Here is a 24,953-nt window from a genome sequence, read left to right on the forward strand (position 1 = left end):
CTTTTTAAAATGATGATTAGGCAAAACAACTTTCCTTTAGAATAATCTCCAACGTCACTCTGACTTTTTTAAAATAATTCATGTTATCATGATATCATGGAGAAGTACTTCTAGAGCATACATACAATAGAAATCAAACCCAGCTACAGGACAGTTTCAGCGATCTCTTACACATCAATGGTGGATTAATGACAAAAACTTTAGTTAAGAGAATGATAGAATCGTCCGGGCTTGACTTCCATCAGCAAAGCTTGGGTGAAAAACTGTAATTCACTCGATCGTATAAAGAAATATTAATTTGCTCAATCAATCAGCTCTGAGAAATATAAAGAGACAAAAATGCTTCTCTTCTATTTAAACTCATTGATAGTTCAAGGTGAGATTAGATGGACCAATACACAGATTTCAAAATTGGGCAAACACCCCTTCCAATCCATATCAACTACCCCATAACTCTGCAAGTAAATAAATATTAAACAAACTTTACCACCATTTACTGTACATGGAAAAACAATGGACTCCTGTACATTTTCTAGGAAAACCGATCGACAAAAATAACATCATTTCTCATTCTTCACAAAAAATTCATTCTCACTTTCAACTAACTGATTTGCTAAAAATTCGACACTTTGGGACCGGCTTCTTGAGCATTGATGTTCCTTGGAAGATCATCAAAGGATAGTCATTTCTGTACTTGTTTTGCTGCAAGAGCAGATAGGAAGAATAACCACATTACTCTTGATTCTAAATTTATTCCTACTTGACAACTTAAAGGAAAATGCACACACCTCGTCTTGGCTCATCTCGTTGAAACCAAACTTATTAGTCCAGATAGTTTGCGCTTCAATGGCTGATGGAAGTACGAGAGTCTTCACGTTTAAGAAGCCAAGTAGCTTCTCAAAACAAGAGAAAAGACACTGGAAATAACCCTACACAAAAAGAAATAAAATAGGTTAAGATAGTCTATCAGTCACCACAAAAACTACTTTAGTTTGACAGATCACTAGGTAGAGATTTAAAAAATTGAGCACGTCCACCATGCAGCATATTGTGTAATCACCTGGCCTTGACATTCTGTACTAGTTGCAACCAGAGGTAGCTCCGCCAGTTCCTGCCCAAAAATCCTGAAGATTCCAGCCGAAACAACAACTTGGCTGCATATTAACCAATGGTAATCAGAATAAATAAAATTCTATAAACTAAGAGTAATAACTACTTAAAAGTGACACTAACTTTACTGTCAATATCGCACAATACATCCCATGGTAATCTTGTCCCCTATGACTTCTCCTGCAATATAAATAAATTAATGAAATCATTCATATGTATATCAGATGATAGCTACAGTTACTGGTAAGAAAAAAGGTTAGCTAGGAGGAAAAAAAACCACAATAAAAAAAAAGGAACTTGTAGCTCACCCATAAACCATTGATGGGATGAGGTCGAGTTTAGATTGAGATTCAATGATCGGATCAAATCGATCCTATATAAGAACAAGAAGATACATCCATCAGAAGTTGTATCAAAACTCATCTCAAAGACAATAAAAAACAATGTTCTAGCATTAATGCTATTCCTCGAATCATGGATGAAAAACTTCTTATCCCTTATTCAGCACAGGAAAATGCCCACGTCATGACCCAATTTGTCAAAGACAATTTCATGTTATTTAGTCAGCAATCATCTGAACATAACAAAAAAATTACTCACATGGAATATAGAAACTGCCTTGGAAAGCAACAATCTAGTACCGTCAGAAGCATCCATATTCTTCCCTCTAAGAACCCTCCATCTAACATCAAAATCAGGCCCACAATCTAGAGCATTTTCTAGATTCTTCTTTTTTAAGACATTTAGATAAGTGTCTGGAAGTTTCTCCTCACCGCGATCAACCAACTTCTGCAAAGCAGAGTTAACTCTTTTGCAATCTGCACAACAGAGCCACTTTCCTTTTGGCAACTCCTGTTGAACAATAAGAGTCAAGGTTTCTACACAAAATTTGAATTTTCAGCAATAAAACTTCATATTCAAGAAGGAATATTTGGCACCTGAAGGTCTTCCATTCCATGATCCTTTAAACAGCCAACATGATATTCTCTCTCACACTGATTGAGGAAAAAAATTAATATGCAGAGCAATATTTTCAAAGTTGGACCGGATGTTGACCCATTGGAGGGGCCGATCCAGTTCAACCAATGGTCACACATTAAAAATAATATTTTAAAATAATTTTACATAATTAATTATTAAATAAAAATTCGAAATTGCATTAATATAAAAATAAACTTGACCTTATGGTATACACACCATATCAATTTCTAAGGTGTTGGGTTTAAGTCTGAGTAACTGCAAAATTTTAGATTTTCATTGTAAAATACAAAAGATAACTTATATTTAAAAAAAAAAACAAACATGGTGTGGCTTGTTGGTTCTTTCCCACTTAAACAAAGACTGACACTTGCCAATGACTGGAATAATCCATTGGTCAAACCATGAACCACAAGGGTTCCAATGATTAGACTGCGATTCACCTCAATCCAAATCTTAACCCCGGTTCTAGGGCAAGCTTGGACCGGGCTTGACCTTGGTAGGACCAGCAAAACCAGCCGCTCTGATTTTCAAGTCATTGATGGAAAGCACTTAAAATCCAAACTTCGAAAGTGTGTTTCATTTGAACTTAACTAAAAAAAGACAGAAAGAAAGGAAAAAAGAAAAAGAAGCAATACCTGATCACAAAGTATAACCGTGCGACGACCAAATCTTGACTTGCAAAAATCACGTCCTCTACAGATGTAGAGTATATATCGAAAAGGATAAGAGGGAGAGAAAGACACAAGGTAAGCAAGAAATAGCCAAAACAAACACTGAAGGATAGGGTAAACGAATAAACACACCCAAAAATAAATGAGGCAAAAAGTTAAGAAAAAAGTGCTCATTGTTTGAAAATTTTCAATTTGCAGGAATATAGTAACTGACCTGCATAAAACACATCCACCTAATTCAGTCTCAGGAGTTCCAACGATCCGAATACACCGATTGGTTATCTGTGCTATAGGATCAATTCCTAGGACCCTTCCAGCAGCTATTGCATTAGCATTATGCTCCACAAATTTTTCTTTTTGGAATGTGTTCTGGCAATATCTACAGTACCAAGCACCCTTCGGAATTGCAGGTAAAGAGACACAGTCTGAAGTTGGTCAATATAAGGACAAGCATCAAGCCATGAACTAACAAAGATAATAGGATAAAATATCTCACAACAGTTATCCATATAACATGCATGCTAATCAAATTAAAAAAAACCACAAGCAGTGATACCCAAAAAGTGTTTGAAGGAAACCAGAGGTGCCTCTAGAACCCCCACCGCATTAATTTTATTTTTGAATTACACATGAGGAGATTAATTTTAAATGAAAGTAGGTATAAATCTGAAAATAATTGTAAAAAATCCAAGTATTTCAATGAAATTTGGGGAAAATGAACTTGTAATGGCAGATAGACTTTTATTTCTCTAGCAAGTAACGAGAGGCAAAATTCAAAGCACTTCCACATCAAAATGTACATGAAAATAGAGGCCAAAGAGAACCAACCCACATAAGTCTAAACAAGTCAAAAGATTTTCATGTGAGTATGCACATAGACCAACACTTGATTGATGGAGTGTAAGGTTCAGGGTACTAAAAAACAGATGATCAGTAGAAAAAAGATAGGAAATTATGAGTTTTTCCTCAATCAATTGGCACCCATGGGTTCATAAGATAGGTACACAACTAACAAATTTCACATAAATCACAAAGCAAAACTGAAAGAATTCCTAAAGAATAAAAGTTTACTTGGGAAAAGCATATAATTTACTGGACAAATATCAGCATTAAGTTCCTTAAAATGAACAATCAACACATTAACAGCCAGTGTCCTTTCTCAATCAATTTCTTTTACAAACTAACTTCCTAAAAATGAACTAGCAGTTACATAAAATAAAAACGAATAAAAAAAAAAAGCTACCTTTATCTTTCTCTATCCAGTGTCACTATTAAGAAATGCATTAACAAAAGTATGCATCTACATAACGATATGCATAGTACCTTAATATGGTTTCTTGATAAACCAAAATATTGAAAAATAGAACTTAAAATTCACCTTTGTGGAAAGCCCTCGGACATGAATCACAACATAATAGATTCCCTCCATCCATACAAATGCCACAAAGGTCATCATTCTCTTTAGTAGAGAACTTCCGTTCTTTGGATAATTTTATAGAATATTCATGGAGAGAAACTCCATTGGATGTGTAGATGTGTTGAAAGCTGTCAGACAAATGGAGACCAAATAAAACAATCAGGAAAGGAGAGTTAAATTTGAAGAAAGACAAGCACCAAACATCTTTGCATTTAAATCAAGTGAAAGAAAACTATAAGTTTGCAAGTCTTGTAACTCCTCATTACAAAATTTCAATGATATGAACATTTGAAATAAATACTCACGGTTTACGACGACTAGCCCAACCAGCATGTGCTTCAAACTGTGAGGGGCTCACCTGCTCATTAGATGTAAATAAAATCAAGCCATACAAAGAATTCTTGGAAAAAGAACAGCTCCAGAAGAAGTGAAAATACCTCAGATTTGCAGCAAGAACAAAATATTCCAGCTCCCATTTTGTATCCAACAAGCAATTTCTACCAAAAAAAAAAAAACAAGTCAGAAACAAAACAGCCCAAAATAGAAATTATTTCTAGCATAAATTCCTAATAACAACCTGACCACGAACAAAATATGCCAGTTCAGTTCCATCTAGCAAGCCACCTTCCTCAAAAACCAATTTATGCATCCGCAGATCCCTTCCAAAAGACATCATAAGATAGACACAATTTAAAGTTCTGGTTACAATGAGTGGGCAATAACAAAATACTAAACCTTGGTCACCAGATTAAACAAAGAACTAACAAAAAGAGAATATATTATATGCACAATGGAAACTTACTTCCTAGTTACTCTTCCCTGACTTCTTGATGAACTACTATTCTTCACCACACTGTAGGATGACTTTTGGGCTGAACTTGGTTCTGGAGATCTGTCATAACAAAAGAAATATACTAATTTTCAGAGGGAAAAAATTATGGACAGAAGGGTAAGAGTTTTTATCTTTTTTTTTTAACACAAAAAAAAAAGAAGAAAAGCCTAATTTAAATGTATATAAGCAAGCATTTGAGGCCAGTTAACATACAACTTTGCGTCAGAGACCGACAATATAATAGAAATTCTATAAAGCAATGCTATGCACACACTCTTGAGTACACAAATGAATATACAGATAACGTATTATATTGTGATTGCAAGTTTATTTATCCTTAATTCAAAATCATTCAATCATATAATAACATATTATCTGTGTACCCAATTATGTACTCAAAACTATGTGCACAGAGTTTTATTGAATTCTATATAGTACTGAAATTGCAATGACATTTCAAAGACTGGAAAGTTGGACAGAATTTTGTATCTGGTGAAAGAAAAATGCCAATGCAAAATTTATGTTATCACCACAAACTTAATAATAACCCATCAATGTTGGATTGCAACATTTTTGTAAAGTACATTTCTAGCAAGATGGGATGTATACCACAAGCAACTTCAGGACATGTTCAACATTTAAGAAATGATTTACTACTACATAAGCAAAATGTATGAACATTTGTTCTTTATTTACCTATCTTTCTAATAATCATATATAAACAAAAACTCCAAGTACAGAAATCATCATCACATTTCTAATACAAGCTTCATATATCTACTGTCATCAGCAAATTCCCTTGTTAACTATCAGGGCACAAATAAAAAATACTAGAAAAATAAAACTCTATTAACCCAGCTGTTGCAAAGACCCTAATTTCGAATACCACAGAACAAAGCATACCTATCACTACTCTCAGTCAAACCAGCAACAACAGCTTCAGGATCCTTCAATTTCAGGCATGAATTACATAACAGTAGCATCTTCTCTGTACCAACCTCAGAGATAGAACCTGCAATTGATTAAATAACACGCAGTTGCCTGTAAAACATACATGCAAATGAACAATAATAAACAACAAGAGATGTGAAAGTAACCTCTGCAGTTCAAACAAAAACCAGACTTAATCCTAGAAGAACCAATAACCATACGGACAGTCTCCTCCAAGGTTTCCAATGGTGAGTCTTTGCAAACATTCATCACATCACGAAGTGTCTTGCCATTCTCCAGATAAATATACTCTGGTGGGCGCTTATTTGTGCTACCAGCATGCATCTCAAACACACCAGGGGTAACAACCTAGGAGATAGAGAAGCCTCAATTCATTGTCATACACCTTAGTGCAACTAAAATCATACGTTAATAAATTAAAAATAATTCCAAATTGTGCCAAAAAAAAAAAAACTCACTTCATTCCCATTACAATCACCACAGAAACACAATATCCCAGAACCCTTAATCACTCCTCGAAGCCCCAAAACACCAGGACTTCTTACCTGAATGATTGAAAAAACCATATCCAGCATTTGAAACCAGAATATAACTCCTCACAAAACTATTATTAATTAAATAAGTACGGCAATCATACCCTGGAGCCACGAATGTATCTTACAGGCACTCCTTCAAGTATACCTGACTCAAGAAAAGCTTTCAACTTGGTATAAAACTTTCTCGTGACCTTCTTTGACTTCATTGCACTGTCTTGATTCATTGGAGTAGTAATCAATGGACTAGCCGCTCCATGATCGCTTTCATCCTTTATACCACTCTCTGTCTTCTCTGACTCCACCTTCTGCTGTAGCATTGATCTGGTAAACCTCCTCAAAGGCCTCTCACCAACCCCATTCAATACCTTAACATCTTCATTACCGCCAACCACAATAGGTTCTGCTGCACCAGACCCTGCTTCACATAAGCTACCAGACCCTTCATTGCACATATTACTCAACACTTTTGCCTTCAAATCCCCTTCTACCAATCCATCCTCCACAAATCCCCCATCAGTCTCAGTCTTTTTCTCCTCTAAGACACCATCTGATACATTTTCAGTACCATTCTTTTTCTCCTCTTCTACACTAACTACTGTATTTCCTGTCTCCTTTTTCTCTGCTTCAACGCCAACTACTACGTTCTCAGTTTCTTTCTCTTCGACTGCTTTTTCACTCTTATCTTCCTCTACATCCATTAACACTTCATCGCACCCCTTACTTTTCTGCTCCTCAATTGCCGCCTCTTTGGCTTCATGTTTACCCTCTTCATCATGATTTTCACCTTTGCCCACTTCTTCGTGATGTTTTTGGCCCTTGGTCTCTTCTATATGATTATTTTCGCCCTTGCCCTCTTCCACATTGACTAAAACCTCCTTCTCGTAAACAAAAGCTTTTTCACCATCATTCTTACATAATTCTTCCCTCTCTATCTCATCTTCACACATTAATTCCTCCTCACAACTGGGATTAGGTATTACACCACCAACATTAGAAATACTCTCAACCTTGACTGCATCGACCACGTCACTTTTCGCCTCTTCTTCACTCATAACCTCTGTCTCTTTATCAAGATCCTTCACCACATCAACACCCTTCGCTTCTTCTTTCCTTTTCCTCCTGGATACATAAGTCTTCAACTTCTTACGCGGCGGAGAAACCAACTGATGGCCCGAATCCACATTATCCTGCAACTTCTTGGACCGGGTTCTCCCCAGTGGCCCGCAGATCTCCGATTGAACCTTCCAAGCAAACTCGAACTCCCTCTTCACACCTGTCCGGATCTTTGATAATACCACAAATCTATCCTCTGAATCCGTACCGTTCGCCATGGCTTGAAACCCGACACTATAATCCTTTTCCCCTCTCTATTCTTGTAGGTAAGTTTCAAATTCTGAACACAAAACAAGACTGAAATCGAGAAAACAATTATGGGTTATATAATTGGGTGTTCATGGTATTAATTTGGTTAGGCTTGAACTGCATATTAGAGTCTGGGTCAAATCTTTCTGTGGAGAGTAATTAAAAGGAGAAAAAATTAGGGTTTCGTTTCAGGATTTGATCAAGAGACGAAAGGGAAAAAATAACGGGGACAGAGAAGGGTAACTATAAGTCGGTTTGTTTCTTGGAAGGAGAAGAGAACAGGGATTGAGAGAGATAGACACATCTTTCAGTTTCATGGATGGACGAAAATAACCCCTCTTAATTTACAATTGGGGTTATTTTGAGTGTTTGTTATGTTATTGGTGGTGGTGGTCATCTAGTTTCAGGTATTTTTATTTGTTTCTATGAGAGTTGTAGAATTTTTATTTATGGGTATATTGTTCTAAATATTGCAATTTTACCCTTATTGATGTTTGGGAAGAGTCAAGAGTTTGAGAAGAGTGTAGTTAAAGAGATGCATATTAGGGTTGACATTATATCTCATTGTTTTAGACAGAATGTTATAATAATAGTTTGGATAGGAATTTATATTCAAATAAATGAAAAAATTTTGAAAATCGAGTAGATAACTCTTCTAAATTACTCTATAAGTATAAAATAGCTCGTTTAAATTATATGAAAAAATTTTGAAGCTAAAATTACTTTGATGCACTTTACAAAGTAATATCTTGTAATTATGATTTTTTTATATTAATTTATCTTTAGTATTTTTTCTTATCTTTAATGCGATAGACAGTAATTCGATTTAATTATAATATTTTTTCAAATAACTAACATATATAACTTAGTAATCTTAAAAAGAAAACTAAAGTATAAAGAGAATATGTCTTTAAATGTGATATGGCTCTAAATTTACTTGTGTTTAAGTGTCAATATTCTTAGGAATGTGCCTCTCATTACTTATTTAATAAAAATGTAAAGGATATTTTTTTTCCTCGTATTGTTTACTTAAAATGTTTTACGAGGGTCTTTCTCTTTTATATAGGTTATTTTGTTTTTATGTTGGGGTAATTTTAAATTAAAAAAAATGTTGAAAGAATATCAATAAACTATTAAAAAGTGTAATGAGATTTGTTGAGATTCAATAGTTGAAAAGAGTTTTTTTGTTTTTCTCATTCTAAAAACCGCATAGTTTTTCATTTCCAAAAGTTATATAATTGATTGAGTTTGGGGTAGGCTACTTTGGGCTAGATTGAACAAAATATTTGTATTTTATTTGTATATTAAACTTGTTTTCTATTATTTATGTTTTTGGATTTTGCTTGGTTTTTGTTTTCTACTAAATGTGGCATGTCCTATCCTTATCAAATTATACCTTCATAGTTATTTTTTTATTGGTAACTTATTTGTTGCCTTCTCTAATAATTATTTTTTTTATTGGTAACTTATTTGGGTGTTCATAGTTATTTATTGGTTCAAGCAAACTCTAATGTTTCACAATTATAAATTTTTTTAATGGTGACTTATAAACATAGCATTCCTTCTTAACTTTATTGTGGTTGATAGTGATTATATTTAATCATAATATTCTTCTCGATGATTATTATGTATAACCTTACAATTTATCTAAACAAAAGTAAAATTGAATTTTGAAAAAAGATAATATGTCTTTCAAATTATGATACAATTGTGAACCTACACATTTAAGTGTCAATGTCGCATTGATGTGACCCTTTCAAATTATAACATTTCACAACTATAATTTTCTTTAATGATAATTTATCTGTATTTTGTATATTTATAATATTCTTCCAAATGCATGACTATGCAATTTATATTAAAAAAAAAACAATATTACAATTAAAAAAATGATATTTGCGACTATTTTAATTATGATTTGTCAAAAAGTTTTATGGTTAAGCAATGATGTGGCTTTGTATTGTTTTTTCCAAGTTGTTGTGCATTGTTAATTATAGTTTAATGGTAGAAATGATAATTATATTTGTGAAATCAAGTCTTTGGTTCGTCTCTCTTTAAACAGAGAGAAGATTCTCTAATAAAAACTAAAAAAAAGACGAAAACGGGGATGACTAAAATCCTCACAACCAAAAATAGAGACAAAGATGGTGATAAATATGTTTTCGATTTATTCCCTCCTTAAGCATCCCCTCCTTGATAATTTAACCAAACACTTAGATTTTGAATTATTTTAAATTTTTTTAATTATTATAGTTATATTTAACACATAATAAATATTTTATTATTTTCTAACAGAAATAAAAGGGAAAATGTGAAAAAATTTTATTGTGAGAATGAAAAATGGTAAGGGTGAGAAATTTTCCCCACGAGAGAGAACAAGACAAGCACATAGATTAAAGTATTTAATTTTCACTCAATCCTTTGTCATCCCTACTCCATAGAGGTATCGATATTCGTATAGTTCATATGTTAATAAGACTATAGAATATAAAACACAAGTTCAATAAAATCGACAATTCTTAAACATTGTTATAAAAGAAAGTTAAAAAATTAGTAGTCAAAATAAGTGCCTTCTCAATTATTAATAGTTTTAGTCATAACGTATATAAAATTTTGTTTCTTAAATCAATATAACCAATTTGGCTGAGGAATGGGAATTAAGTAATTTATTTACAAAAATTCATATTCTTTGTGAATACTTTAACATTTTTTCAAAATACAAGGGCTCATATGAAAATAAAGACAATGTTCGTACGTACCCGAAAAAGGAAAAACCTTATATGTAAATTAAAGACTTGTGAGGGGCAATTTCGGGCATAAAAAATAAAGAGGGCAACGGAATCCTAAAAGCCATATTAATACGGCTTAACAATTTTGAAAGTCGTGAAATTTCGCGGCTGAGCCAATGCCCACCAACAGAAATAGGTATGTATTGCTGTCCAATAATTCGCGCGGTTGCTTTACTGAAACTTATCCACCGCTAATTTTTGTTGCGTGTTTACACTCCAATGCTACAGTTCTTTTCTTTTTTCTAATTTTTTTTATATTACAGGAAATATTAATTTAAATTATTTTTAAAATTGAAAAATTAAATTTCACTCATAAAAATAACATATACATAAGTATATTTAATAATTAAATGCTTAATTTTATGACTTAGAGTAATTTCTTAATCAGAATTTTTTACATTAATTATTTTAAAATATCTCATATATGTATAATAGTAAAAGAATTTTATATATGTATGTGATATAAGGCCTATATATGTATAAAAGAGGAGAGTGTAGTTTACGCCCTACAAAAAGGAGCGTGAGAAAAATATATTGGCTAGGGTGTATATCAGATAAAATAAAATTATTAAATTGTATTGGAAATGTGGAATTTAGGGAGAAGTTGATTGGTTGTATTCGTAATTTACGTGGTGGCGGGAATGATTTTTGTCGTGCCATCTGGCTAACATGTTTTTCCTAGCCGTTATTCACTTTAAAATTTAAATAATTATTAATTATATAAATAAGTACGATATACAGATACTATACAATACGTATTTGGCTAGTATAAAGTGCTTCACAATAGATTAGGCAATTTTTTACCCATCTAAAAATTTATTTGATTTGATTTTTTTTTTTTGATATGTGCAATTGTTATTGTGCAAATATTCTCGTATTAAGAAATTAATTAAAATTACATTGAGATAATTAATTTTATTATAAAAGCATCATTCTACTAGAAAATGGATTAAGAAATTAGATCTGGTTTAGTTTGTCCTTTGAAGGAATTTCACAATCACTGTTAAACTACTTTTTTATGGAAAATTTGCTGACAGAGTTAAGTGTTTTGTACATTGTTATTCCTCAATTGTTTACATTATTCTATTTAAGCAATAATTTTAAACTATTGCCTTTTTAAAAGAATTAGGATAATCAGGTTCAAAGTTCACAAATTTTAAATTATATAAATACACACACCAAAAGATGATTTTTTTTTTTTTTGTAACGAGAAATTATATTCGAATTGAATCGTCATATTAGATTGGAATCAATCATATAAAGTATGATAAATCTCAAATCCAGTGACTAACCTCACAATTACTAAGTCAGGTAAATCAAAAGTTTGATCTTAATATTTTGCTAAAGGAAATTTAAAAAAAAAAAAAGAATTGTTTACTACTACATTATTAAATATTTGAAATTTGATTATCTTGATTGGGATAATCTAGAGATGTAGAGATTTTACATGATTTCTCTCGAATTTTTCTTATTTCGTAGTTTGATTTTATTCCTTATTTATAAGAAGGAAAAACTCCTCATTTCAATTTGTTTTTCTCTTTTCATAGAGAATGATTATTTTTCACAAGAATTATGCCAAAACAATAAGTTGTCATCTTTAAAATAAAAAAAGGACAAATTCTCACATTTCGTTTGATTATGTAAAAATATTTATTTTATTTATGATAAAATCAAAGAAAAGATAAAAATATCTTTATTAAAGAAAAAGATGAAAATATATAATTTAAAAGAAAAGATAAAAATATCCTTTATTGTTTGCGAACCATTGACAATTTATTCACCAATCATTATTTGACTCATCTTGCCCACCTTTCTCGTCAACTAGTAGATACTAAATTGAATCCAACAACTTGTTTATCATCCTCATTCTTTTTTCAATCTATGAATTTTTATCGTCAACCCAAAAATATGTATGAGCCACCATTGTCAATGCAAGCCACCATCAATAAAGAATTGTTAACAACACTATCATTACCCTTGCCACCATCGACAATACTACCACCATCTCTTATAGTAATGAAAAATATAACCACAACACCCTACAATCATCGACAACACTACTACAACTCCTTACCACCTTCAACAACCCCAATTGAACATTCAATTAAGTAAACAAAACTTCATTCAACACTCTATCAAACAAAAAACTCTTCTCAATATTTAATTAATATAAAAAATTATTTAACAAAAAAAAAAAGATTAAGACAAGATTGCACTATTTTGATGGGATTTCTATTGAATCGCACTAGAATTGTGCGATTCCAATAATATGAATCACTTTGACAGATGAAAGGAAGGAAAAAGATGGTGGTGACTAGCTACTTGTCCAAGGCTTTGTAGGAATGAAAGATGGCCCTTTTTAGAATGGGGCAAGAGCCATGAGAAAGGTTTGCCTATCATTTGTCACCGGAACAGAAGCAATAAATAATGGAACAAATGGGATAACCAAAGAGAAACCTATTTGCATCTAAAACTGAGTACTATAGTCTGACCCTCCCATTGATTTTGAGTTAGGAAGAGACTTTTACCTCATCATCTTACTTTAAATTGAAATTGGAAGAAAAGTATACCATATCAAATGAAGTAAAGACAAATAGAAGGAATAGAAGCAGCAAAGAAATAACAATAACTGAGAGTATGGTGGAAAAAGTACAATAGTGATAAGATAGTGATGGAAAAAGAAGAGTTGTTGTGAGATAAACATGAAAAAGAAAAAAAATTACAACAACTTACAATTATAAGTAAAGATTTCTATATTTTTATTTTTGTAAAATTATAATTAATATTCATAAAAATAAATAAAAATACTTAAATGTTTTTTTTTTAATAATCAAAGTCGATAAAACAAAAAAAAATTGACAAAAAGTGAGAATTTGTCTTTGTTGAACTCCGAGAGTGACAACTTAATGTTAGTAATTCTCACCATATTTTAAATATTAGGTAGGGATTCTTCTTCAATTTCATCAAGGAAAGGATCTATAGTCACTGAGATTTGTCCAATAATATGCCTTGAGCCTTTCGTAATAAGCCATTACCTATTTGAAAATACTATTACTAAAACAAATTTGTATTTCCTTAGTAATTTATCTAATTGTAAAACAAGAAGGTTATTATTAAAGATAAAATAATATCTAATTTTAAAATAATATATCTTTAGTTATACACAAAATTATATACAAAAATGATGTATATTGTATTATTATACTCTAAAATATGTTTTTGTGGTTGTGGCATATTATTCAATGTCATGTCACATGGGTAAGAGTGCAGAATATTCTTGGATTCTAAACAAGAACTGTAACCCACCATGCTTTGTCTGCAAATTTCAAATCAAAAACATTTAAGTAGCACTAATACATAAATTAAGCACATGTACTGTAATAATCTAATTTGATTTTTTCATTCTTCTCCTCCCAGTCGAATTTGGTCTTACGGTGAGCGTATAGACGGAGGGGCGATTCCCTATAGTTGTTGAAGTGATAAAAAAACAAACCGGGGGGGCTATAATGAGCTAGCTTTAATATAGGAGAGAAGATTTAACATAATCGATACACCTGATCTACGGATTGCAGGCTGCATGCCAACTTCTGATAATGATACATATCAGAAACTCAAATCAAAATATAAGGCAGCTGCCTGCTTCTCCTGTTTATTCATACATGCAAACTTTATTACAAATTAAACAAGAAAAAAAAAGAAAAGAAAGAGGAAATGGAATCTTTCTTGCTTGCAGTTGTCCTGTAGACATAGTGAAAAACGTTTCAAGAGAGATCCAAGGAAAGTGATGAAAATGCCAAAGGATTGAAGTTGCCCTGAGAGAGAAACCGGATTAATTCGGTCTTCTTCAAGAGTAGTACTTAGTCAATCCCATTTCTCCCATTAAAACAAATCCATAATCTGATGGTGACGTTATCTTGAGCCACCTCCACCACCGCCCCAAACCGGCCCGCCGCCAAGGTATTTGGTGTTCTGGTGGGGTGGCGCCACTGCTAGTAGGTACTAAGAATATCGATGCTATAAATAGTAGGCATGAATGCGCAAGTAGAAAATGAGATGATGGAGGAAGAGATTAAGTGATAGATAGGACTTATAAAAGTGGCTTCGCCTATGGGATTGTAAAAAGATCGCATCTTCCAGGGTATATGCGGCGACCACCTCCCATTGCTCCACATTCTTGCCCACATCACAACTTTATTGTTTTTATAAGGTGAAACAACCATTCCCCGCCCAAGGTTTGATACAAATATAATTTTTTATCTAATAGTTATTAAAAATCTAAATACCCATATTTTTATTAAATTTCATTGTTAATATTATGAATTAAATTATCATTTAACAAAAATATTTTTAAAATTATAAATTTATTACATTTTATTCAACTAGGTTTTAAAACTAACAATTTTACCCTACTTTCTCTTACTCAGAGTTTAAAAAATAAAAAAATTTTCCCTAGAGTTTTTACAGCAACTGTCGACAACCAAAGACCATGACATCCTCCTTCTCTTCTAGTTTCTCTATCAATTGCGCTTCATTTTCAATCATCTTCTCCCCTCACAGATGATGCGGCAAAGAGATTAAGATCTCTTCGTCGTACAATAAAGAAACTCGGATCTTAGTCTTTTTATTGCGTAATGGATGATGGGAAAAGACAATTGATGATAATTAAAAATAGATCACGACTAAGAGAAAAGTCAGGAGAGAGAGAGAATGTCGTTGTGGTCGTCGCCTCTAACCATTAATAACTGCTACAAAAACCCAAGAAGTAATGTGACCTTTTCAAAGTTTATTTGGGGTTTACTTTGTTAGTTTTTAACAGTAACAGTTAAATAGTTATTTGGCCTCTTTATAATATATATAAATTCTAATTAGACTTCTTCCTTTCTTTGTATAAATTTAATTTTCATTTCATCTTTTGCCTTGCTTTTATATTACTTGTCCTATGTTATGTCTTGTCACAGCCTATAATTTGTGCGAAGTTTAACACATGCCCCACTGATACGACACCTTTGCCCAACACAGCCAACAATTTTATGACTTCATTTAGAAAGGATAGAGCTTACTTAGCCTGCCTTATTTCAAGAAGTGATCTCAGCTTAATTCGATCAACATATGGCTGGTAGCGATGAATTGGTTAGTTAGCCGTGTGTTTGTCTTTGATTCGATCGATTTTTTGTAAAATATATCTGAAGGACTGTCTTTAACTGTTCATGATTTTATAAAGAGAAAATGTTTAATTTTGTGTAAGTTTGAAGCCACTGATGGCTTATTGCATTAATAATATAAATACATGAGACACTGCTTAGATTATATCGTTATGGAGACAGACTTCACCATAGTTAAATGAATGAGAAAACCATTGAAGGACTTCACTTATTAGACATGTCTATTTATCAGTAGTTGTCAGTTGGGACAGCGCAGATTTGGACTGGGTCGAACTGATAATTTGGACATTTTAAGGCTCTTTTAGCATAGGTATGGCCTGGCCCTCTCCTTGAACAAGGAGCCCTTGGTGTAGGTGAATGTGATGCCTTTTCCTTTCTCTGTCTATATGCTTTTCTCGTTTGAGTTGAGACATCCATTCTTTATCATAAAAAAGCCAAAATTTCAGCTTATTTTCATCACATCTTGGTGACCGCTGCTTTCTTTCCATCCTATTTCACTACCAAAACAGAGCCCTCATCTGCCACATGCATTTGATGATGAGAGAGATTGAGATATAATAATGCATATAGAAACAAATTAATCGAGCAAAACCAAATGATACATTAATATTGATGCCTAGTACTGCAAACTGAGAAAGATGTTTGTTCACCATCGAAGCCAAGAAAAAGAAAAAGGACTAGAGTTCAAAAAGCCATGATGGGTTGCCTTGGAGGCAAAGCAAGAACCATACATTTATCAAGTAGAATACTAATTCTTTCGCACTTAAAACACCCTTTTTCTCTGTATATATGTATTGCCTTTCACCAAGCTTGCTTGCACTAGAGGGATTATCAGCATAATCCACTTTTTTAAAGGACTTCTGATTTGGTCTGACTCGACTTTTGTCTAAATGGAAGCATATTCTCTTTTATTTCGGTTTAACATAGCCATTGATATAAGATGATTTTGTAAAGTAACAGAAACTAAAAAGTTTGTAATGAACCATAGAACCAGAATCTCTGAGATATCTTGAGTTTCATCCAAGAAATGTTAAAGTAAAAAGTGTTTTATGACAACGAGAAAGACAGGGACAATAGAGAACAAAGGGCTTGCCCAAATAAACTTCCTCTTATATTATAACTTAATCGTTACAATAGAAATATGCAGCAAGACCTTCCCACAAAATCTTGAAGACAATGGCGAACGGTAGCGTCACGACGCAGCCGCACACTGCCCATCCACCACGCAAAGGGCTGTTGAGCCACATTGCAATATTCTTGCTCGGCTTAATAGTGATTGTGGGCGTAGCCGTGCTGATCCTTTGGTTAATAGTGAAGCCAAAGCGTCTTGTTTACACCATTGAAGGCGCTTCAATTCACAACTACAACCTCAGCAACAACAGCCACCTCAACTCCACGTTTGATTTCACCATAAGGGCATATAACCCCAACGGCAGAGCCTCCATTTACTACGACAGCATCGAAGTTTCAGTGGCGTATGAGAGTCAAAACATTGCTTTCACCACGCTCGAGCCTTTCCACCAGCCCACCCGGAATGTGACTCATCTAGAGGCCAATCTTGTGGCTCAAAATATCGCCATATCCAAATCCATTTCAAATGATTTAAGGCATGACAAATCCAACGGACATGTTGAGTTAGACGTTCGTGTTAAGGCAAAAATTCGGTTCAAGGTTGGATTGTGGAAGTCAGATCATCGTACCTTGAGAGTTATATGTTCTCCAGTGACGGTTCGCTTTTCTTCATCCAAGAATTTCGAAAGAACTGACTGTGAGATTGATCTATAATTTAAAATCACTTTATTATTAATAACTGTGTGAGATTATTCATAACATTTCTTCACTTTGTATTATGTAGAATTAATTGTCGTCGAATTTTTTAAGTTTCAAGGGTGTTTATTACTAAAAGAATGTAGCTGATTGTGTGGAGCCAATGTGGGAAGTATTTTTATGATTAAGATTTTGGATATTATATATAATATTAAGATTTTCTTTTTTTGTCAGTTCAATTTTTAGTTCGGAAGTCTTCAGCGTTGCCCAATCAAGCTATGAGATATCTGGAGTTTCATACAAGAAACATTGAAGGAAAAAGTGTTGACACTAGAGAATAAAAGGGTCAGCCAAAACATTCTCTTATATCACCTGTTGATGTATGAATTTGAACTAATGCGATGATTACATGTACCTCTGAGAATGTCCATGTCTGCAAGAAACAGAAAGCAATGAAATAACAGAGCAAAGGGAAGTTTCTTAAGTGGTTCAGTCGTATGGGTGAGTTCTGGTTACTGGTTAGGGTTTTAAACAAATCGATTTTTTTGGTTCGATTACTGGGATTGAAAAAGAATTTTATCGGGGTTTCAGTTTCAGTGATAACACTCACAAAAAAAAAAAAAAAAAATCCTCTGTTTATGGAGAACCTGAACAAACCCAAATAATTTATCTGAAAATTGACGCTTGGGCCAAACAATTGGTCATCATCAGTCCTTTGTGCTTCCGAATTTTGATATTAAAACAAAGGCCGAAGGGCTTACTCCTACCTAAAGTTTCATCTTTTTTTAAGTTTTTATATATTAATTTTGAAAATCTCACCTAATTACTTATGGTTTATTAAGTGTAAGGAAATCTTAATCCTTTAAAATTTTATCTTTTTTTTTTAAAATTTTAAAAATTAATTATTTCATCCTAAATCAAGTTTTAAAAAATAATATTTACCCTTTTAAGATTTAATTTTCAAACTTTGACATTATTACCGACAACCTCTCCCTTTTGATATTTTCTCTTCTTAGACGATCTCTCTTCTCTCACTTGAACTTTCGATCGACATCAATTAAAATCGGGAATATGAAGGAAAGATGAACAAACCCAAATAATTTAACTGAAACTATTGAATACGGAGAAATTGACGATTGGGGCAAACAATTGGTCATCAGTCCTTTACGCTTCCGAACTGTACCACCAGCAATGCCAGTGATCAAACTTTCATATTAAAACAAAGTAAGATGGTGGTAAGAAGTCACTTCTCTTTCGATTTTGGGTAATTATGAACCGTTTAGAATTAGAAAGCACAACTTACATTTCAGGTGTAATTGCCACATTATTGCACCAAATCCTTAACGCAAAAGCCTGAATGTGAGGCTTATCCTAACCAACAAAATTTTTTATCTTTTTCCATTAAGTTGATTTTGGAAAATTTTCAAAGCAATTTTCAATGGCCTTTAACTTTGCAGTCCCCCCCACAATTAATTTTGTTTATGTCAGTTTAGTTGTACCTACTACACTCTGAAGAAATTCAAAGTTGGCATTTGTTGTTGGCATTTCAAAAAAAGCTAAGGAAGAGCGAGCTTACCAGTTTTTCTCTTTCGCCAAAGAAATGACTTAAATTTTGCACTACATGATTTTATACTTGATTAATTGGTTTAAACAACATTGGATACCATTTGATTAAACAACAAAGCTCCCCTATGTTAAGTTGTTAAATAGATGACAAGAGAACAATTCAATAAATATATATATTAACTAACCAGAGATAGTGTAAAGTTTAGTTGTTTACAAAGTCAAATAATTTGTCAATAAGGAAGAGATTTTTGTGGGGAAATTCATTGTTACATCAAACCTCAAGGGGTATAGATAGTAGGTGGTCCCAAATTGATTGATAAATATGGTAAAAATTTTATCGGACCTAAGCAAGCATTGATATCGTATTAATTTAATGAAACCCGGGTAAATGTGTAGTCTAATAAATTAAGTTTCGTAAACATACTATAATCAATTTTATTGAATATATTAAACGTTTTATAGATAAAATAGATATTAGTGTGAGTTATTAGGTTTATCTAAGAAAAATCTAATATATTATTATAAAAAGATGATAACTCCCTTTTATTAATACAATACGATAAATCACCTATTTTAAAATAATATGAAAAAGAATATTAGTTTCATTAGATTGGTAATCAATTGAATTCGAAATAGATTTGATATAAACTGTGACACATCCAATTTATTGAATCCCTATAACTTTTAATTTCAAGTACGTACGAAGGATATAATTGTGTTGTGATTCAATTCATTAATTACATCAATATACAAGTAAAGATGGCAGATAACAAACATAAAACACATGTAGCACATTTTTCAGCCAATTGACAACAAAGTTTTCCCACCACATGAACAACACAACACAACGCAACGCAACAACCCAACACAACAACTTCCAAGTGTCTGTTGCACACTTTCCCTGTTGAATTTTCATCAATGTGATGTGATATGGCGAATGGGACCTAATTGTTTTTTCATATCCCTTGTAAGACGCCAAGGGAGCAAAACAATTTGAGTCCACAGTCACTGATTTTACCCGACCCAGAGATGCAAACGTCTCTTCGCACAAGGGGGCTCTTAAATTCTCTCCCTGAGATGCACCCCACATTGACATATTAAAAGCCGAAGTACCAGAAACATAGCATGCTAAATTTCTAATCAATTTGTGTAATAGCCTCCCGGCAGGCGATGCAAAGATATTTCTTTAGGCTCAAGTTTGCCCCATTATCTATAGGCAAAGCGACATCTTTTGGCCACTGTGTGTTAAACTTTTTAAATTATTTACAGATGTGAAGAAATAATGAAGATTGTCTTGATGTGTGTGGAGTTTTTCTTTGAAATAGAAATCCAGAAGGAAGATGTGAAGGAAGTGAATGACAAGCAACCTAACACATTCACCACCTGCTTTTAATTCCCAATTTATTGTCACGGTGTCTATGGATATATACGAGCAATTACCCTTTTGGTTGATGCCCATCAATCAATCATAAGATTTCGTTCTTTAAAAAACAGTTATATATAGAAATAATTTGTTATCATTTAATTGAATATTATTTTATTTTAAATTTAAAATTATTTAATTATATAATGATATATCATCTATATACTTTATTATATATTTAAAAGTATACACACATAATTTTATTACTTTTTCAATATTTAAGGTGAGAGGTCTAGTTATTTATAGTATTAATATATTCTAATCACAACATAAATTTGTGATGTTTCTATGTATTAAAACATGAGTGGATTAAGATAAATTAGCAATAATTGGGAAGGAAAATGTTTATTTCATTCACCTGTAATAGATACTTAAATCATACTTAGGATTGCTATCAAATGAATTAAAAATGCATGGGATAAGAATTGGAGGAGCTTTAAATTCTTGGAAGTATCAAAAGAAAGAAATTGATAATCAAGATTAATTAATTAATTAATTATTATAATAATGATAATTACGTGGGGTAATCATATGAGACTAGGTAATTTGATTGATGTACTTGCATAATAATTGGCGAGGCATGTGATGTGGTTAAGGTACATGATGAGTCCATTCTGGGTCCCGTTTTGACATGTGCCATTAACAAAAGACAACTGGTAGCATATTGTGGGCCGCATGATCATCCATATGGGTCCCCTTCTCAAATCACTTCCGTTTATTTGTTTCGCTGTGATGTGTTTTTCTGCTTTGTTCTTTCTGTATTTCACTGTATCAGTGTGCCCTTTCACTTTTTGCCTTTTTTTTATTCTTAATCTTAAGTCAATTAAATATAATTTAGATGCTAAAATTCCATGATTTGATTGTTGAAATGCTGACCCAAAATGAACCCTCCCTTAATTAATTGTACAATTTATTTTTGTTTTTTTATATGCCTATCAATTCATTTAGAATAATTAAATGGGTATGTAAATTAATAATAATATTTTGTACAAATATAAAAATGTTACACAATCTTGGGCTTGAATTTTATGAACTTTTCATGGTCATGAAAATGAATTGTGTGATTGATTAATTAATAGATTGACAAAACTGGGACCGGCGACACCGTTTTGGATAGTGGGCACTTGGTGGATGGATGCTACTCCTTAAATGAGATAAATTAGGGAATGGTCCGACTTTGAGCCAACATTAAGGCCTATAATAATATTCCAATAATGAACAATTATCGACCTGATTTGTTGGCATCAGTCAACGCCATTCCTTTTCTCCTGCAGGACACAAGATAAGGAAAAGCTAGGGATTGCTGGAAATTAAAATAATATTGTCTCTCGCAAACTCCTTAATGGCGACCGACATCTTAAATATAAATATCGAGGCCAAAAGACTATGATTTAACCAAGTTTTAGTTCATTTTTAAAAATATATTTATAATATTTTAAAAGTTTAAATATATATTAATAAACTAATTTTTGTTAATAATTTTTTATTAAAAATAAGAGTAAAATTGTTTGTATATTTATTAATAAATCTTAAAAATTTATATTATTTTTTTTAAAATTGGATTTTGAAAAATTCATTTTATCTAACCTTACGTTTCATATTTTTTAGTATTTTTCTTTTGCAACCGACTCTATAAACTTTTTAAAACTTTGTTACGCCCTTTTTTAAGTGTTAGAATAACCTGCTGCCCTTAGGGAACTTCTTGGTAAAAATAGATTTCTCTTTCTTATTACAGATTGTTGAATTTAGTTGACTCCCAACTACTCTTTTGTAACTATTACTCTTTCTTATTTGACTATAGTATGAGATAGCTTAGAATTCAATTAATCTGTTTGGTGTTAACTATTTCCTATTAAAGGTTTTTACTTTCTATAGTTTTTTAAATTATGAGGGATAATATAGTCACATAGGAAAAATAAAAATAAACCCATCATTTGAGTCTTACATTTCATTCCTTTTCAAACACATCTATGAGTTTATTTATTCTTTAGGTTTAAAATACTTGTGTATTGTGGTATAATTCTCTTCTATGTTTCATAAATAATGACGTGGTAATATCAGCATTAGAGATATCTAATGTCAGTAGAAATGTCTAAGGGGTTGAGTTAAGAAAAAAGACACAATTTACATACTATATGAGCTATATCAAGGGTTTTTAAATTGGTTTATAGATCGATTTGATATGATTCACAAAAAAATTTTAAAAAATAAAAATAATGTTAAAATATAAGGGACCAAAAGAGAGCATATGAGAATTAGATTGTTGAAAGTGGAGAATACAATGGAAAACGTTAGTGTTTTGGTGAGAATAGAAATTTTAAACCCTATGAGAGACATGATGATTCGACAGCAATAGTAATGGTGGTGTAGACTAACTTGATGTGTGCTAAGGGGGTGAGACTTTAAGAGATGGTGGGTGCGAAGGTAAAGGGTGGCTTGCTGGGTTGGAATGGTAACAATTATAATGGTAGTGAGAAAAAAAAAAAAACGTTGATACAAATTTAATGTTTAGAAAAGTAATATAATATATTGTTTTTAAAATTTCATGTACTATGATAATTTTGAAAAACAAAATAATTATATAAAATATAATAACTAAAATGTACGATATTACATCAAAATTCTTTTCTATAACAAAGTTAGGTTTAAGATTAAAAAGTATGAATTATAAATTTGAGGGAAGAAAAAGTGTTTTTAAGCGTAAACTTAAATGGGAAAATGTAAGCTTTATTTTTTGTAAGTGGGAAAATGTAACTCACCCTATAAGACATGGTTAAATTATAACACTGAATTAGGCATATAATAAGAATATTATTGAAATGTGCAAGATTAAGCAAAGCCTGCAAAAAGTAGAACACTCAATCTAAAAATACAAAGAAGGCAAAGTAACTTTCTGATGGCTTATAGATTAAGAACACTCAATCTAAAAATACAAAGAAGGGAAAGCTAGGTTAGGAAAATTACCGGACCAGTTATGACAACGGGTCATGTATGCTTTATAATGAACAGAGAAAAACAATGATTATAAAAATAAGGCTCTCAAGCAAGTTTTGACAAAACTTACTATTTTTGTAGGCTCCCCAACTTTTGATTATCTACTCCTATGTTTCATTGCGCCTATATTATATGTATAATTGATTCAATTTTCTTTTATGCCTTTTATATTAAGTTCTTGTGACCAATAAAGTATAGTGATTGAACCACTATATCAAATAAATTAAAGTTTTAGAATTATAATAAAGGTTCAAATTCAGATTTTTTTTTTTTTAAATTTTAATACACTACAAATTTTGTTAACTTTTAATATCACTTTTATATGTTACTATAATTAGAATTATTATTATTATTATTTATGGTGAACCTTTTAAATGATATATAATAGGCTAAAAGATTTTTCTCATCCAAGTTTTAGTTTAACCTCAAAAATATACCTGTAATAGTTGAAAAACTTAAACATTCACCTGTAAGTTAATTGTTATTAAAAATTTCAATTAAATGTAAGAATAAAATCATTAATTTACTTTCATATTAAAAAATATATATATATATTTTTTCATTTTACCTCTTAGGTATTGAAATATAACATTTCACCTCGTCTCAACTTTGAAAAAATAACATTTCACCCCTACAAACCCTTAGGGTTTTTTGCTCTATTATCATTCCTTTTCTCTGCCATCGCTAACAATGTCCCACAACAAAGGAAGAAGCTCTAACACGACAAATTGAAGAGGGCCATCGTGTTTTCCGTTGCGTTTTGCTCCAACATTGGCTTTAATTTCGGTTGAATCGGCTCTATACAAAGCTTTCGTCATGCGAATTGATGGAAAATGAAGCCAGTGATGGAGGAAAACGTGACAACCCTCTTTGATTCAAAGCGTCAATGCTTCTTTCTCTTCGATTCGTCACACTAGTGCTTCATTATCCTTTGTGGTGGTAGATTACTGTATTTTGTGGTCAAATCTAGAAGATGAATGGAAAGTGTTAGTCGTTGGTCGGAGAATATAAACAAATCTTAAAAGTAAAATTTAAATTTTTTAAACTTTGAGAATTAAGGTAAAATATTACCTTTTAATAACCTGAGAGACAAATAATATAAAATTTTAAGATTTTAGGGTTAAAGGTAAAATAATTATTTTACTCTTGTATCTAATTAAAAATTTTAACAGTAATTAGCTTATGAATGAATATTTGAGTTTTTCAACTGTTGTGAATATATTTATGATAATTAGCTCATGAATGAGTTTAACTATTGTGAATATATTTTTTTAAGATTAAATTAAAACTTGAGAGAAAATAGTCCAATGGCCTATATAATATGAGGTATGTAATTTGAGTGTCAGTGTTTTTGAATAAAAAGGAAATCTGGCAATTATCATAATTAAGAAA

At 31.9% G+C, this 24,953-nt stretch overlaps 2 protein-coding genes across 2 annotated transcripts; one reads left to right on the top strand and one right to left on the bottom strand.

Annotated features, from left to right (window-relative positions):
- Positions 1-324: 324 nt before the first annotated feature.
- On the bottom strand, positions 325-8,180 carry LOC123208372. The gene is made up of 18 exons (XM_044625842.1): positions 6,600-8,180; positions 6,421-6,507; positions 6,109-6,310; positions 5,915-6,023; positions 4,982-5,071; positions 4,757-4,838; positions 4,617-4,676; positions 4,485-4,537; positions 4,141-4,307; positions 2,977-3,187; positions 2,727-2,784; positions 2,049-2,105; positions 1,711-1,962; positions 1,419-1,483; positions 1,234-1,290; positions 1,061-1,154; positions 789-929; positions 325-702 (listed from the first exon to the last, which is right to left on the bottom strand). The coding sequence occupies exons 1-18, from the start codon at positions 7,827-7,829 to the stop codon at positions 598-600; spliced, it is 3,120 nt and encodes a 1,039-aa protein (XP_044481777.1). The 5' UTR covers positions 7,830-8,180; the 3' UTR covers positions 325-597.
- Positions 8,181-16,878: 8,698 nt separating this feature from the next.
- Positions 16,879-18,062, top strand: LOC123207251 (uncharacterized protein At1g08160). Its single transcript, XM_044624608.1, has 2 exons — positions 16,879-17,579; positions 17,813-18,062. The coding sequence occupies exons 1-2, from the start codon at positions 16,988-16,990 to the stop codon at positions 17,917-17,919; spliced, it is 699 nt and encodes a 232-aa protein (XP_044480543.1). The 5' UTR covers positions 16,879-16,987; the 3' UTR covers positions 17,920-18,062.
- Positions 18,063-24,953: the final 6,891 nt, after the last annotated feature.

This window comes from Mangifera indica, chromosome 2 (genome assembly GCF_011075055.1).
Source record: "Mangifera indica cultivar Alphonso chromosome 2, CATAS_Mindica_2.1, whole genome shotgun sequence".
Classification (NCBI taxonomy): Eukaryota; Viridiplantae; Streptophyta; class Magnoliopsida; order Sapindales; family Anacardiaceae; genus Mangifera; species Mangifera indica.

Excerpts from the sequence above, each read along its gene's own strand:
- LOC123208372 (XM_044625842.1), bottom strand. The coding sequence starts at position 7,829 with ATGGCGAACGGTACGGATTCAGAGGATAGATTTGTGGTATTATCAAAG. Across the intron at positions 6,311-6,420 it reads GTGATTGTAATGGGAATGAA|GTTGTTACCCCTGGTGTGTT; the intron begins GTGAGTTTTTTT and ends TCTATCTCCTAG. Across the intron at positions 4,308-4,484 it reads TGGGCTAGTCGTCGTAAACC|CTTTCAACACATCTACACAT; the intron begins GTGAGTATTTAT and ends TTTGTCTGACAG.
- LOC123207251 (XM_044624608.1), top strand. The coding sequence starts at position 16,988 with ATGGCGAACGGTAGCGTCACGACGCAGCCGCACACTGCCCATCCACCA. Across the intron at positions 17,580-17,812 it reads GAATTTCGAAAGAACTGACT|TTCAATTTTTAGTTCGGAAG; the intron begins GTGAGATTGATC and ends TTTTTTTGTCAG.